General features: G+C 45.6%; 1 protein-coding gene across 2 annotated transcripts in view; it reads left to right on the top strand.

Annotated features, from left to right (window-relative positions):
• The first annotated feature begins 10,760 nt into the window (after nucleotides 1-10,760).
• The window catches only part of fbxl6 (F-box and leucine-rich repeat protein 6), a 44,299-nt gene continuing 39,143 nt past the window's right edge, over nucleotides 10,761-15,916 (top strand). Inside the window, exons 1-3 of one of the 2 annotated variants that reach the window (XM_072576437.1) lie at nucleotides 10,761-10,803; nucleotides 11,773-12,343; nucleotides 12,647-12,805. In XM_072576437.1, the coding sequence (XP_072432538.1) occupies nucleotides 11,859-12,343; nucleotides 12,647-12,805 (644 nt within the window). In that variant the 5' untranslated portion in view covers nucleotides 10,761-10,803; nucleotides 11,773-11,858. Of the gene's footprint in view, nucleotides 10,804-11,029; nucleotides 11,661-11,772; nucleotides 12,344-12,646; nucleotides 12,806-15,916 lie in introns of those variants that run through there. The other variant, XM_072576438.1, reaches the window with a different exon arrangement.

Below are 15,916 nucleotides of genomic sequence, written 5' to 3'. Positions count from 1 at the left end.
CGGGCAAAAGCCCTTCATCAGGAATCTTGTGAGAGTGTTGTTATAATGGGAAGTCAGTACAGTGGGATAAAAACAATGACTGCAGATGCTGGAAACCAGATTCTGGATTAGTGGTGCTGGAAGAGCACAGCAGTTCAGGCAGCATCCAAGTAGCTTCGAAATCGACGTTTCGGGCAAAAGGAGGAGAAAGTGAGGACTGCAGATGCTGGAGATCAGAGCTGAAAATGTGTTGCTGGAAAAGCGCAGCAGGTCAGGCAGCATCCAAGGAGCAGGAGAATCGACGTTTCGGGCAAAAGCCCTTCATCAGGAATAAAGGCAGTGAGCCGTATTGTTATAATGGGGAAGACAGTGCAGTGCGGGTGTTGTTACAATGGGGAGGACTGTACAGTGCGGGTGTGGTTATAATGGGGAAGACTGTACAGTGGGAGTGCTGTTATAATGGGGAAGATAGTACAGTGGGAGTGCTGTTATAATGGGGAAGACAGTACAGTGCGGGTGTTGTTATAATGGGGAAGACTGTACAGTGTGGGTGTTGTTATAATGGGGAAGACTAGATTGGGAGTGCTGCTATAATGGGGAAGACTGTACAGTGCAATGTTGTTATAATGGAGAAGATGAGAGTGGGAGTGTTGTTATAATGGGGAAGACAGTACAGTGGGAGTGCTGTTATAATGGGGAAGACAGTACAGTGCGGGTGTTATTACAATGGGGAAGACAGTACAGTGGGAGTGTTGTTATAATGGGGAAGACTGTTCAGTGCGAGTGTTGTTATAATGGGGAAGACTGTACAGTGGGAGTGTTGTTATAATGGGGAAGACTGTACAGTGGGAGTGCTGTTGTAATGGGGAAGATAGTACAGTGGGAGTGCTGTTATAATGGGGAAGACAGTACAATGTGGGTGTTGTTATAATGGGGAAAACTAGATTGGGAGTGTTGTTATAATGGGGAAGACAGTACAGTGCGGGTGTTATTACAATGGGGAAGACAGTACAGTGGGAGTGTTGTTATAATGGAGAAGACTGTTCAATGCGAGTGTTGTTATAATGGGGAAGACTGTACAGTGGGAGTGTTGTTATAATGGGGAAGACAGTACAGTGGGAGCGTTGTTAGAATTGGGAAGACTGTATAGTGGGAGTAGAAATGTTATAATGGGGAAGACTGTTCAGTGGGAGTATTGTTATAATGGGGAAGACTGTTCAGTGGGAGTGCTGTTATAATGGGGAAGACTGTTCAGTGGGAGTATTGTTATAATGGGGAAGACTGTACAATGGGAGTGTTGTTATAATGGGGAAGACTATGATTTTGGGGTCAAAAGAACTGCAGATGATGGAACCTAAAGTAGACAGGCAGGAGGCTGGAAGAACAGAGCAAGCCAGGCAGCATCAGGAGGTGGAGAAGACAACATTTTGGGGATAAGCCTTTTTCAGGATTGGAGGTGGGATAGGTGAAGTTGCAGATAAAGGAGGGGGGGGATTAGTTTGGCGAGAGAGGCAACATGGTGATGTTGTGATCGGTGAACATAGGCAGTTAGTTGATGGAGGATGAATCCAGTTGGTACCGGAAGGAAGGGCCGGTAGGCAGAATGGAAGGGGGGAGGCGGGTCTGAAAAGGGAGCCAGGGGATGGGTGGGAAGGTTATCTGAAAGTGGAAAACTCAATGTTGAGTCCTCTGTGCTGTAGGCTGCCCAGGCGGAAGGTGTTGTTCCTCCAATTTGCAGTCTGATTCATCCTGGCAACAGAGGAGGCTGAGGATGGACATGTCAGAGAGGGAGTGGGAAAGGGAATTGAAATGGGCGGTGCCTGGGAGGTCAGCCTGGCCCTTATGGTACTGGCTGAGATGCTCGGCAAAATGTTTCCTTACTTCATGTTTGGTCTCACCGATGTAGAGAAGACCACATCAGGAGCACCGAATGCAGTAAACTAGGTCGGAGGAGATGCAGGTGAACCTCTGGCTCACCTGGCAGGACTGCTTAGGGTCCTGGATGGAAGTGAGGGGGGTGGTGTGCTAGCAGGTTTTGCATCTTTTAGGATTGCAGGGGAAGGTGCTGGAGGGGCTTGGGGGTTAGTGGGGAGTGTGGTGTGAATACATTGGATGCAGAGGCTGGGGGGTTGGAAAGTGAGGACAAGGAGGATTCTGTCTTTATTATGTTTGGATGGGGTTTGGGGTTTAGAGCAATAGAGTGGAGAATGGAAGAGGTGAAGTGGAAAGCTGTGTGGATGATAAAGGGGGGGAAAGAATGTTGTTTAAGATAGGTGGACATCTGGGATGCTTGAAAGGAACATCTCCTTGTCAGAGCAGATGCAACAGAGACAGAGGAATTGGAAGAATGGGATGGAGTTTTTGCAGGATAAAGGCTGGGAGGAGGTGTAGTCTAGGTAGTTATGGGAGTCTGTGAGTTTATGGTAAATGACAGTCCATAAACTGTTGCCAGATTTGGAAATGGAGAGGAAAAGAAGTGGGAATTGTCCGAGATTAACTGACAAAAAAAATGCTGATGCTGGAATCCAAAGTAGGTCGATAAAAAAACCACACCACATCCAACCCTCAATTATCACATGCTCCCAGCACACCACATCCAACCCTCACCCATCACATACTCCAAGCACACCACATCCAACCCTCACTCATCACATGCTCCCAGCATACTACATCCAACCCTCACCCATCACATGCTCCCAGCGCACCACATCCAACCCTCACTCATCACATGCTCCCACCACACCACATCCAATCTTCACCCATCACATGCTCCCAGCATACTACATTCAACCCTCACCCATCACATACTCCCAGCACACCACACCCAACTCTCACCCATTACATGCTCTCGCTCTTCGCTCCCTTCCTTTAGCCTCATCGAAATCCCCCAAAACCCCACCCGTGAAACTTGCTGCATATTCACCATCCACCCAACCTCAAACTCTTTGAGGCCGATCAGTCTGTCCTGAGTAAAGAGCTTATGTTCGTGTTCCTCCACCCTCACCTCAATGAGTTCCATGCCTGCCATGATGTGGAGCTCTTCTTCTGCCGCCTCTGTCTCTGTGCCTTCTTCTCTGATAAGGACTCCCAACCACTCTCCGAGGACCCCTTCCCTGCCTTCCTTCTGCTTCCTCTTGGACAAGCCTTCCTGGCCTCTTACCCACCCTAGATCTCTTTATTGTTGACTACTGACGTGACATCAACCACCTCAATTTCTCGACAACCCCTCACCCACTCCAGCCTCACCGCCTCTGAACGAGCAACTCACCATTCTCTCCACATCAATCGCCGTTTTACTATCAAACCTGTTGACAAAGGCAGGGTGGTGGTCTGGAAGATGAACCTCTACGTTGCAGATATCAATTGCCAACTCTGACACCATGTCCTACCTTGACCTTGACCACGACCCCACCTTGGCCCACCAAGCCATCATCTCCCACACCGTCCATGACCTCATTGCCTCTGGTGATCTCCCCTTCACCACCTTGAACCTCATAAAGCCCTAGCCCGACAGTGCCCAGTTTTACCTGTCCCCAAGATCGACAAGCCCAGCTACCCCAACCATCTCCACATGCTCCTACCCCACCGAACTCATTTCTTCCTACCTCAACTCCATCCTTTCCTTCCTACCTACATCTGAGAAACAAACCATGCCCTCCTCCTCTTCGGAAACTTCCAGTCTCCGGCCCCCAGAATTTCATCTTCACTATGGACAAGCAGTTCTCATACACGTCCATACCCCACAACAATGGCCTGCGGGCCCTCCATTTTTTCCTCTTCAATAGACCCATCCAGTTCCCACCCCCACCACTACCCTCCTCTGCCTCGCTGAATTAGTCCTTGCCATCAATAATGTTCCTTCAATTCTTCCCACTTTCTCCAAATCCAGGGGATGGCAATGGGCACTCACATGGGCCTTAGCTATGCCTACTTCTTTGTCAGTTACATTGAACAGTCCCTCTTCAGTATGTACAACAGTACTATTTCCCAAATCTTCTGCCATTACATTGATGACTGCATTGGTGCTGTATCCTGCATCCAGGCTGAACTGGAGCAGTTCATTAACTTCCAACCCGCCCTCAAATTCACTTGGTCTATCTTGGACTTGTCCTTCCCCATTCTTCACCACTCCATTTCCATCTCTGGTGACAGTTTACAGACTGACATTTACTATAAACCCACAGATTCCCATAACTACCTGGAGTACACCTCCTCCCACCCTATATCCTGCAAAAACTCCATCACATTTTCCCAATTCCTTTGTCTCCGTCACATCTGTGCTAATGGGCAAGCAGCCCAGATGTCCAATTATTTTAAATAATGTTCTTTTCCCATCCCCTGTCACCCAGAAAGCCTTCCATTGCATCCTCACTCCATTGCTCTAAACCCCAAACCCACTCATACATAATAAAGCCAGGCTCCTTCTTGTCGTCACTTTCCAACGTATCATCCTCATACACTTCTGCCAACTCCAAATCCCCCTACCGCCAAGAATATCTTCCAGCTTCCAATCTGGTCTTCTCTACATTGGTGCGACCAAACATAAAGTAAGTGAATGTTTCCCCAAGCGTCTCAGCTGGGACCATAAAGGCCGGCCTGACCTTCCAGGCACCACCCATTTCAATTCCCCTTCCCACTACCTCTCCGACATGTCTATCCTTGGCCTCCTTCATTGCCTGGGTGAATCAGACTGCAAATTGAAGGAACAACACTTTACCTTCCATCTGGGCAGCCTACAGCCCGGAGGACTCAACATTGAGTTCTCCAATTTCAAATAACCTTCCCACCTATCTACCGGCTCCCTTTTCAACCCCATCTCCTCCCTCCCATTCCACCTACCAACCCTTCCTTCTAGCTACAACCGGATTCATCCCTCCAATCAACCAACCAGGTCCTACCCACCACCTGTGTTCATCTATCACTATGTCACCATTCTGCCACTCTGCCCACCCAAAACCCTTCCAAATCTCCCCCTCCATCTCCATTCTTGAAGAAGAGTTATATCCGAAACGTTGACTTCTCCACCTCCTAATGCTGCCTGGCTTGCTGTATTCTTCCAGTTTCCTGCCTGTCTATGTTATACTGGGGAGGGCAGCATTGTGGGAGTGCTGATATATCGGGGGCACTACAGTACAAGTCTGTTATATTGGGGGCAGTACAGTGGAAGTGCTGTTAAATTGGGAGGGCAGTACTGTGGGAGTGCTGTTATATTGGGGAGGGAAGTCCTGTGGGAGTGCTGTTACATTGAAGGGGAACAGTACCGTGGGAGTGCTGTTATATTGGCGAGGGCAGTATTGTGGGAGTGCTGTTATATTAAGGACGGCAGTACCTTGGGATTACTGTTATATTGGGGAAGGCAGTACTGTGGGAGTGCTGTTATATTGGGGAGGGCAGTCCTGTGGGAGAGGTGTTATATTGAAGGGGAATAATAGTGGGAGTGCTGTTATATTGGAGAGGGCAGTACTGTGGTAGTGCTGTTATATTGGGAAGGGCAGTACCATGGGAGTGCTGTTAAATTGGGGAAGGCAGTACTGTTGTAGTGGTGTTATATTGGGGAGGGCAGTACTGTGGTAGTGCTATTATATTGGGGAAGGCAGTACCGTGATAATGCTGTTATATTGAAAGGGAGCAGTACCGTGGTAGTGCTGTTATATTGGGGAGGGCAGTACTGATTTTGCTGCTCCTCGGATGCTGCCTGAACTGCTGTGCTCTTCCACGACCACTAATCCAAAATCTGGTTTCCAGCATCTTCAGTCATTGTTTTTACCTAGTAAAGTGGTAGTACTGTTATATTGAAAGGGAGCAGTACTGTGGGAGTGCTATTATATTGATGGGGAGCAGTATTGTGGGAGTGCTGTTATATTGAAGGGGAGCAGTACCGTGGGAGTGTTGTTATATTGGGGAGGGCAGTACCATGGGAATACTGTTATATTGGGGAGGGCAGTACTGTGGGACTGCTGTTATATTGGAGAGGGCAGTCCTGTGGGAGTTTATTTTTAGGGATCCTACAACTACACCACAAGAAGGCTCCCATGGGTCTGCTTTTTTTTAACCTATCTTTCAAATTAACCTTTTCACAGATGTGAGTACATAGCTCTGGAGTAGGCAGGACTTAAACCTAGGCTGCGTGGGTTTCCTCCGGGTGCTCCGGTTTCCTCCCACAGTCCAAAAGATGTGCAGGCCAGGTGAATTGGCCATGCTAAATTGCCCATAGTGTTAGGTAAGGGGTAAATGTAGATGTAGGGGTATGGGTGGGTTACGCTTCGGCGGGGCAGTGTGGACTTGTTGGGCCGAAGGGCCTGTTTCCACACTGTAAGTAATCTAATCTAATCTAATCTCTCAGTCCAGGGGTAGGATCATTACCACTGCACCACAAGAAGGTCCCCGTGGGTCTGCTTTTTTTTCCTCTCTCTATTAACTATCACCAGTAATCAACTGTGTTCGTTAGTTCAACATTGTGGGGTGCTGTTATTTGATTTTGTTATTGTCACATGAAAAGTATTGTTTTGCATACGAACTAGAAAATCATACCTTGCTGAAGTATATCAGGATAATAGAACAGAATGCAGAATATAGTGTTATAACTGCACAGAAGGTGTAGAGAAAGATCAACTCTAATATATGAGAGATCTGTTCATAAGTTTGATAACAGCAGGAAAGCAGCTGTTCTTAAATCTGTCAGTACGTGTTTTCAACTTTTGTATCTTATGCCCGATGGAAGAGGGTAAAAGGAGTGGGCAGGCTCTTTGATTATGTTGGCTGCTTTCCTGAGGCAACGGGACGTACAGATGGAGTCAATGGTGGTTGGAAGGCTGGTTTGTGTGATGGACTGGGCTGTGCTCACAACTTTCTGAAATTTCCTGTGGTCTTCAGCGGAGCAGTTGCCATTTCAAGCTGCAATGGATCTATATAGGATACCTTCTATGGTGCATCTACACAAATTGGTAAGAGTCATTCTAGAGACTGCTAAATTTCCTTAGCCTTCTGAGCATGTAGAGGCGTTGGAGTACTTTCTCAACTGTAGTGTTGTTGTGGATGGACCAAAATAGATTGTTGGTGATATTTACTCCAAGGAACTTGATGCTCTTGACTACCTCCACCTCAGCATCATTGATACAGACAGGGGCGAGTTCGCCCCACTCTTTCCTGAAATCAACGAGGTGAAAATGAGGACTACAGATGCTGGAGATTAGAGTCAAGATTAGAGTGGTGCTGGAAAAGCACAGCAGGTCAGGCAGCATCCGAGGAGCAGGAAAATTGAAACGTCGATCTTCCTGCTCCTCAGATGCTGCCAGACCTGCTGTGCTTTTCCAGCACCACTCTAATCTTGACTCTTTCCTGAAGTCAATGACCAGTTCATTTATTTTACTAACATTGAGGGAGAGATTGTTGTCTTTACACCATGCCACTAAGCTCTCTATCTAGTTTTTTTTCTCTTATTTATTTTATTTTACTTATCTCTTGGTGAAGAGCTTGGTCGCAGCTTCAGCAGTGGTGAGTGGACCCAGCAGTGTGGATTCGAGTGGGCACAGCGGTGCAGACTCGTGGCAGCAGTGTTGGAGAGAGTTTGGGTTTGCAGTGGCCTCTGAATCGATGAGGTGGTCCTTGTGCCAACTCATGGCTGCTGCGCCAGAGGTGAGTTTAGATTCCTGATGGCATCCATTGCAGATTCATGGAGTTGCTGGCAGAGGCAAGTTTGGGCCTAGTATGAGCTTTTGCATTGGCAAGGTCCAGCAAGGGTGTTGGTGGAGGTCAGATGGTGCCGAAGAGGAACAACTTTTGTTCCTGTGGTGGTGTCATAGTGAAGAGAAACTGTACTGGCCACCAGACTGATGGCCCATGGTGGAAATTTAACACGAAGGACTGTAAAGTTGGACACTTTCTTTATTTCTTCATGTTTCAGCCTTTATGTTCAATGTTTATTTTTCTGTGTTTTAAAATGGTGTCAGAGACTAGTGACACTATATTTTTACTGTATTTTGTAACAAGATACATGTGATAATAAACACATGAAAACACATGAAATCTTTCCTTCGCCTAAGAGTCATAGAGCTACACAGCACGGAAAGAGATCCTTCAGTCCACCTTGTCCATGCCAACCAGATATCCTAAATTAATCCAGTCCCATTTGCCAGCATTTGGCCCGTACCCCACTAACCCCTTCCTATTCATACACGCAATTATACCAGCCTTCACCATTTCTTCTAGCAGCTTATTCCACCCTCTGCAAGAAAAGGTTGCCCCTTAGGTCCCTATTAAATGGACGTAGGTTTGCTCGCTGAGCTGGAAGGTTCATTTCCAGACACTTTGTTACCCTACTAGGTAACATCTTCAGTGGGTCTCAGGCGAAGCAATGCTGAACATTCCTGCTTTCTATTTATATGTTTGGGTTTCTTTGGGTTGGTAATGTCATTTCCTGTGGTGTTATTTCCTGTAGATGGGGTCTAACTCGATGTGTTTGTTGATAGAGTTCCGGTAGGAGCCATGCTTCTAGGAATTCTCGTGTGTATCTTTGTTTGTCTTGTCCTAGGATGGATGTGTTGTCCCAGTCAAAGTGGTGTCCTTCCTTATCTGTATGTGAAGATACGAGTGAGAGAGGGTCATGTCTTTTTGTGGCTAGTTGATTTTCATGTATCCTGGTGGCTAGTTTTCTACCTTTTTGTCCAATGTGGTGTTTGTTACAGTGCTTGCATGGTATTTTGTAAATGACATTAGTTTTGCTCGTTGTCTGTACAGGGTCTTTCAAGTTCATTAGCTGCTGTTTCCAACCAGAACTCTATCAACAAACACATCAAGTTAGACCCCATCTTCCAATCCCTGAGAAAAGGAACCGGAAGTGACTTCACCACAGGAAATGACATTACCAACACAAAGAAACCCAAACATATAAACAGAAAGCAGGAATTATCTGCCTTGCTTCGCCTGAAACCCACTGAAGATGTTACCTAGTAGGGTAACGAAATGTCTGGAAATGAAACTTCCAGCTCAGCGAGCAAACCTACATCCAAAACCTCAACCTGAGCTACACATCTTCTCAAAATTCGCTAAGTCCCTTTTAAATCTTTCTCCTCCCATTTTAAACCTGTGTTCTCTAGTTGTGGCCTCCCCCACCAGGAGAAAAGACCTTGGGTATTCAACCCAACTATACCTCTCAAGATTTTATAAACCTTTATAAGGTCACTCTTCAGCCTTCAATGCTCCAGGAAAAATAGCATCAGTCTAGTCAGCCTCTCCCTATAGCTCAAACCCTCCAACCCTGTCAACAATCTTGTAAATCTTTCCTGAACCCTTTCAAGTTTCACAACATTCTTCCTGTAGCAAGGAGATCAGAATTGAATGCAGTATTCCAAAAGTGGCCTAACCAATGTACTGTAATTTGCAAAATGACCTCCCAACACCAGTATTCAATGCACTGACCAATAAAGACAAGCATTCCAAATACCTTCTTCACTATTCTGTCCACCTGGTACTCCACTTTTAAGGAACCATGAATCTGCAATGTAATTATACAAATTCCTCTGGCAGCTTATTTAACCCTCTGCATTAAAATGTTGCCCCTTAGTCCCTTTTAAATCCTTTCCCTCTCACCTTAAAACTATGTGCTCTACTTTTGGACTTCCCAAGTCTGGGAAAATAAGGTTAGGGTTGTTTTCCTTGCGATCAAGAAGGCCGAGGGCTGACATGATTGAGATTATACAAAATTGTGAAGGTTAGAGGTTGAGTAGACAGGTAAAAACAATGACTGCAGATGCTGGAAACCAGATTCTGGATTAGTGGTGCTGGAAGAGCACAGCAGTTCAGGCAGCATCCAAGTAGCTTCGAAATCGACGTTTCGGGCAAAAGCCCTTCATCAGGAATTGGGGCAACATGTTTCCCTTGGTAGAGAGTTCAAAAACCAGGGTGCAAAGATTCAAGCAAAATTGCAGAAGGGTTAGAGGAGAGGAAAATCTTTTTTTTAATGCAGAGGCTGATGGGCGCCTGGAATTAACTGCTTGACTTGGTGGTGGAGGCAGAGAGAACCTAAATTCTTTTTAAAAGAATCGGGGTGTCTTTGGGTCAGCATGAACAAAATGGATCGAATATCACCCCTGCTGTGCTATATCATTTCTGTGGTTCCATCCATCTTCACAGCATTGTGCAGTTTTCATTTGAATTTGACACCAACCTTAATTCCAGTAGTTATCCATGAATGATCATGGCCACCTTTGCCAGTTAGGAGACACCTGTTGGGTCGAATGGCCTGCTCTGCACTACATTGTATATAAAGTTTCCATGTCCAACATGTTTCTTTAATTGTCTACACATGAAATGCGAGTTTCCTTCTTTAATAACTTAGAACAGTCACTAGATTGATAAAGAATTGTAAGATCCTGTGGTGATTCGCAGAAATGCAAAGCGTCAAGTAAAAGAAACAAATTAAATCGTGCGATTAAATGAAATTGCTAAAGTTTTTTAAAAACTTCAAAAACTACCTGTTTATGCAAATGAGCAACTACAAAATAAACGTCAGCATTTTGCTTTGTGCCACGCATTTAACGCAAAATAAAAATAAAGTATATATTTAAGGTTTTAAAATGAAAAATTCTGCCAGTTTAAAAAAATTCAGTCGCTTCGGTCGTTGTCCCCTCCCCTTTAAATCGTTACCTTTAAGTTTACGGGAGAAGCGCGACGCAGGCGTCGACCCAGCCGCAGGCGTGTGGTGATTGACAGGAACCTTGGACCAATCGACTGCCGCGGAGAAACAGCCAATCGGCGTGAGGCGAGGGCGGGACTTGGTGACGGTGTCTTCCGGTGAGTGCGAGCGGAACAAGATGGCGGCGCTGAGTGAGTGAGGGCCGCGAGTGAGAGGAGGGGGAGAGTAGAGTGAAAGCTCCAACCACCTCTACCCCACCCCCCCCCCCCCCCCCCTCCATCGTCCTCAACTACACCCTACTCCCCTCATTAGTCCTTTCGCGTCCCCACTCTCCCCTCCCCCTCCCATCACCCTACTCCCCCCTTCCCGCCTCTCACTCTTTCCCCCTTGACCTCGCCCCCCCCCCCCCCAAACAAACTCTATAATAGGAATGTGTCAATGTCCAGCTGCTAACAAATAAAAGCACAACAGGCACAGCGAGGCTTTGCTTGCAATTTATATTATTTGGCTGCCTGTTTGTGAAATTGCATATATGTTTGCCTTTAATATTTAAAAAATAATTTTTCTTTTTCCTGAACATATTCAGTAGCTTGGCATCCGTAACCACCTGTGGTAGATGATTAATTATCCTTTGAGTGAGGAAGTTTTTCTCTGTCTTTCCTGATGAAGGGCTGATGCCCGAAACGTCGATTCTCCTGCTCCTTGGATGCTGCCTGACCTGCTGCGCTTTTCCAGCAACACATTTTCAGCTCTGATCTCCAGCATCTGCAGTCCTCACTTTCTCCTTTCTCTGTCTTTCCCATCCAGGGAAAACATCCTCCTTGCATCTAGTATGTCCAACCCTGTTAAAATTTTATATGTTTTAATCAGAGCTCCTCTGATGACTGCAGTCCCAATAGAAGCAAACCCTCCTCCCCACCAGCTGTCCCTAGTATGAGCTTCATGAACCTCCATGACTCCCTCTATGGTGAATGTATTCTCTCCTAGGAAGAGTAAAACTGCATACAGTACTCCAGCTGTGGTCTTACTAAGGCCCTGTTTAGCTGCAGTAAGACATCCTTCCATCTGAACTCCAGTCCTTGATACCGTTTTTCCTCCATCCATTTGTGATATTGTTTTGGTAATTGTGACTGTAGTGATTTTTTTTTCTCTTGTTCTAGTGACGCTGAGACATTCCTCTTTACCATTGAATAAGGTTACTTGTGCAGCTGAAGAATTTCATGAGGAGGCCTGAGGTGATACCGAGATGGAAGGCTCTTCAACTCCCCACACCTCTAGGCCTACCCCTTCCCGGAAGAGGGAAGGGAGTGTGGAAAGCCAGAGCCGGTCACGTGTCCGAGTGACTTCTAAGCCAGTGAGGAAAGTGCGGCGAACAGCAAAATGGAACACCAGGGACTATACAATCCATGATACTGACAACGACATGCTCCTGATCATTTCTAATGAAAACGGGATGCAGAAGAGGCCAAGGAAACTGGCAGGGAAGAAAAGCAGCTGCAAGTTAAACACACAGCGTAGCTCCCACAAAAACAAGGGGCTCCTGAAAAATGCAGGATTGAAGCAGGCCAGCTCCGTGGGTTTGGCAGGCCAGCATAAGCAAACTGATTCAGATTTGGAGCCTGAGAAGCCAGAAGCCCTAGACCGATGGGGTCAACAGCTTCCAATTGAAGTCTTGGTTCATATCTTCCATTATATCGTGTCATCGAATGGCGCTGTGCCATTTCTCTGTAGGTGTGTGTGATAAAGAGGATTTCTTTCTTGTTGAAATGTGACCTCCTGCAAACTGCAAAGGTGGTGAGATGGGAGTAACTGACACTGTATAAAGATTTTTGTTAAATGGTTTCCCCTTTTGTAAAGACTGTGAAGGATTCAGACTTCCAGATAGAACTGCTAGCCATGGCTAATAAGACCGGGTTATGGTTAGATCTAGTCCATATAATTTTGATATAGTTTTCCACTCAACTTAGCTCTTGCATTTCAGTCTGTGTGGTTATTTGAATTGATCTGTCCAAGCTTTCTCTTGTTTTTAAACAGGATGGCCCGAGTATGTCATCTGTGGTATGGAGCTGCTGCCAACCCCAAACTCTGGCAGAAAGTCACAATCTCCTATTGCTGGGTGGAATCTGGAAAGAAATTGGTGCCGCCAGTTCAGAGAAAAATCCAAAACACCCTCAACTGGCTGAAAGACAACCGGTTTGTATAAGTCTGATTGCTGAAGAAACCATGTTGCCAGTGGTGTGGAGAAACATAGAACATATAAAATAAGTGCAGGAATAGGGCCTCTGGCTGTTCAAGCCTGTACTAATATTCAATATGGTCATGGTTGGTTATGCAATTTCAGTATCCGCTTCCTGCTTTTCTCTCCCATACCCCACCCCTTGATCCCTTTAGCTGCAAGCACCATATCCAGTTTCCTCTTGAGTATATCTAATGAACTGGCCCCAAAGCTTCCTTTAGTAGAGAAACCCACAGGTTCACAACTCTCCAAGTGAAGAAATCCTTCCTCATCTCCGTCCTGATTGGCTTACCCCCTATTCTTAGACTGTGACCCCTAGTTCTTGACTTTCCCAACATTGGGAATATTCTTCCTGCATTTAGTCTGTTCAGTGCCATCAGGATGTTATACATTTGTATAAGATTCCCCTCCCCATCCCTCATTTTTCTAAATTCCAGCGAGTACAAGCCCAGTCAATCCAGTCTTTTCTCATTTGGCAGTCGAAATGAGGAAATGGGAGTGTAAGTAGTGGGGCCAATGTGTGGTATCTTATGGGGCCAACTGTTGGAACAGCAAACGATGAAAAAGTTACATTACATATCCCAAGGAAGAAGGAACATGTTAAGGGGAGGATGAGGGAATTGTATCTGATGAGGGCAGGCACAGACAGCATAAATGAAAAGCATGCAATGTGAATATTAATGGGAAGCCTTTTAAAAACTAGCAGAGGATAATTGAAAAAGCAAATAGCGGAGTAAAATGAAATATGATAGTAAGCTATTTATGATGAAGAAAATTACAAGAGTGTATTTAGATGTCTAACAGGTAAGAGAGGGAAGAATGGACTTTGGAGTGTTAGAAAATGAGGCTGGAGAAGTAGTAGTGGGGAACAAAGAAATAGAGGAACGGAATAAGTAGTTTGCATCAGTTTTCACAATGGAAGAACCTCAAAAGAGTCCGGGGCAGAGGTGGGTGGCAATCTGGGCAAGCTGAAAAGTCTGAAGGTGGTTAAATTGCGCAGACCAGAGATAGCTGTGGAGATTGTGGAGGCATTGTTGGTGATCTTTCAGGAATCACTGCGGTTAGGGAGGGTGCCAGAGGACTGGAAAATGCTAATGTAATAATCCTGTTTAAGAAGAAAGGGAGGCAGTAGAAAGGAAATTATAGACTCCTTAAGTTGGCCTTAGTAACTGGTAAAATTTTAGAGTCCATTATTAAGGATATAGTGTTAAAAATCGCACAACATCGGAATTTATCCCAACAGGTTTATTTGGAAGCAGTGGCTTTCGGAGTGCTGCTCTTTCATCAGGTGGTTGTGGTTACTCCATAACCATCTGATGAAGGAGCAGTGCTCCAAAAGCTACTGTTTCCAAATAAACCTGTTGGACTATAATCTGGTGTTGTGTGATTTTTAACTTTGTACAACCCAGTCCAACACCGGTATCTCCAAATCATTATTAAGGACGATATTATTAGATTACTTACAGTATGGAAACAGGTCTTTCGGCCCAACCAGTCCACACTGACTCTCTGAAGAGCAACCCACCCAGACCCATTCCCCTTCATTTATCCCTTCACCTGTTACTACGGGTAATTTAGCATGGCCAATTCACCTAACCTGCACATCTTTGGACTGTGGGAGGAAACCAGAGCACCCAGAGGAAACCCACGCAGACACGATAGAATGTGCAAACTCCAAACAAACAGTCGCCCAAGGTTGGAATTGAACCCGGGTCTCTGGCGCTGTGAGGCAGCAGTGCTAACCACTGTGCCACCATGCTGTATGGAGTACTTGGAAGTGCATGGTAAAATAGATCTGAGTCAGCGTGGCTTTGTCATGGGGAGGTCATGTTGACAAATCTGTTAGAATTCTTTGAGGAGGGAACGAGCAAGATAGACAAAGGGAAACTCATTGATGTGATCCATTACTAGGAAGGACTTTGACAAGGTGCAGCACAGGAGGCTGTTAGAAAATGAGTCCATGGTGTTAAGGACAAGTTCCTGGCACAGATAGAGGATTTGCTGACTGGCAGAAGATAGAGGAAGGGATAAGGGTTTTTTTTCAGTATGGCAGCAAGAGACTAGTGGAGTTCTGCAGGAGTTAGTGTTGGGACCACAGGTTTTTATGTCATTCTTTAATGATCTGGACGAAGGAACTGAGGCATTGTTGCTCAGTTTGACACAAAGCTAAGTGGAGGGACAAGTTCGGGTTGAGGAACCGGGGAGGCTGCAGAATGATATGAATAGGCTAGGATCCTGGGCATAGATGGAATACAATATTGGAAAATGTGTGGTGATGCACTTTGGTAGAAAGAATAAAGGTGTAGATAATTTCTAAATGGGGAAAGACCTCGGAAATTTGAAGAACAAAGGGACTTGAGATTCCTTGTTCTGGATTTTCTTCAAGTTAACATGTAGGTTCAATTGGGAGTTAGCATTCATTCCAAGAGGGCTAGAATATAAGAGTAGAGATATATGCTGAGGATGTGCAAGGCTATGGTCAGACTGCATTTGGAGTATTGTGAGCTGTTTTGGGCCCGGCTTCTAAGAAAGAATGTGCTGGCATTGGAGGGAGACCAGAGGAGGCTCATAAAAATGATCTTGGGGATGAAGGGCTTGTCATATGAGGAGCAGTTGAGGACTCTGTGCCTGTACTTGATGGAGTTCAGAAGGATGAGTAGGGATCTGGTTTAAACTTACAGAATAGTGAGAGCCCTGGATGGAGTGGCCATTGAGAAGATGTTTCCACTAGTAGGAGAGATTAGGACCTGAGGGCATAGCTCAGTAATGAAGGGACGACTGTTTAGAACTGAGATGAGGGCGAATTTCTTCAGCCAGAGGGTGATGAATCTGTGGAACTCATTGCTGAAAGGGCTGTGGAGGCCAAGTCATTGAGTGTATTTAAGACAGATAGAGAGCGTAAGGTGATCAAGGATTATGTGGAGAAAGGAGAATGGATTTGGGACACATCAGCTACGATTGAATGGTGGAGCTGACTCCATTGGCGGAATTGCCTAATTCTGTTCTAATACCTGATAGTCTTATAGTTTTACAATTAATATTGTAAAACGACCTGAGGAACTTCATGG

Source organism: Chiloscyllium punctatum, chromosome 8, assembly GCF_047496795.1.
Source record: "Chiloscyllium punctatum isolate Juve2018m chromosome 8, sChiPun1.3, whole genome shotgun sequence".
NCBI classification, from domain to species: Eukaryota; Metazoa; Chordata; class Chondrichthyes; order Orectolobiformes; family Hemiscylliidae; genus Chiloscyllium; species Chiloscyllium punctatum.
The sequence above is the reverse complement of the archived record's forward strand: the minus strand, read 5'-3'. Positions and strand labels throughout refer to the sequence as shown.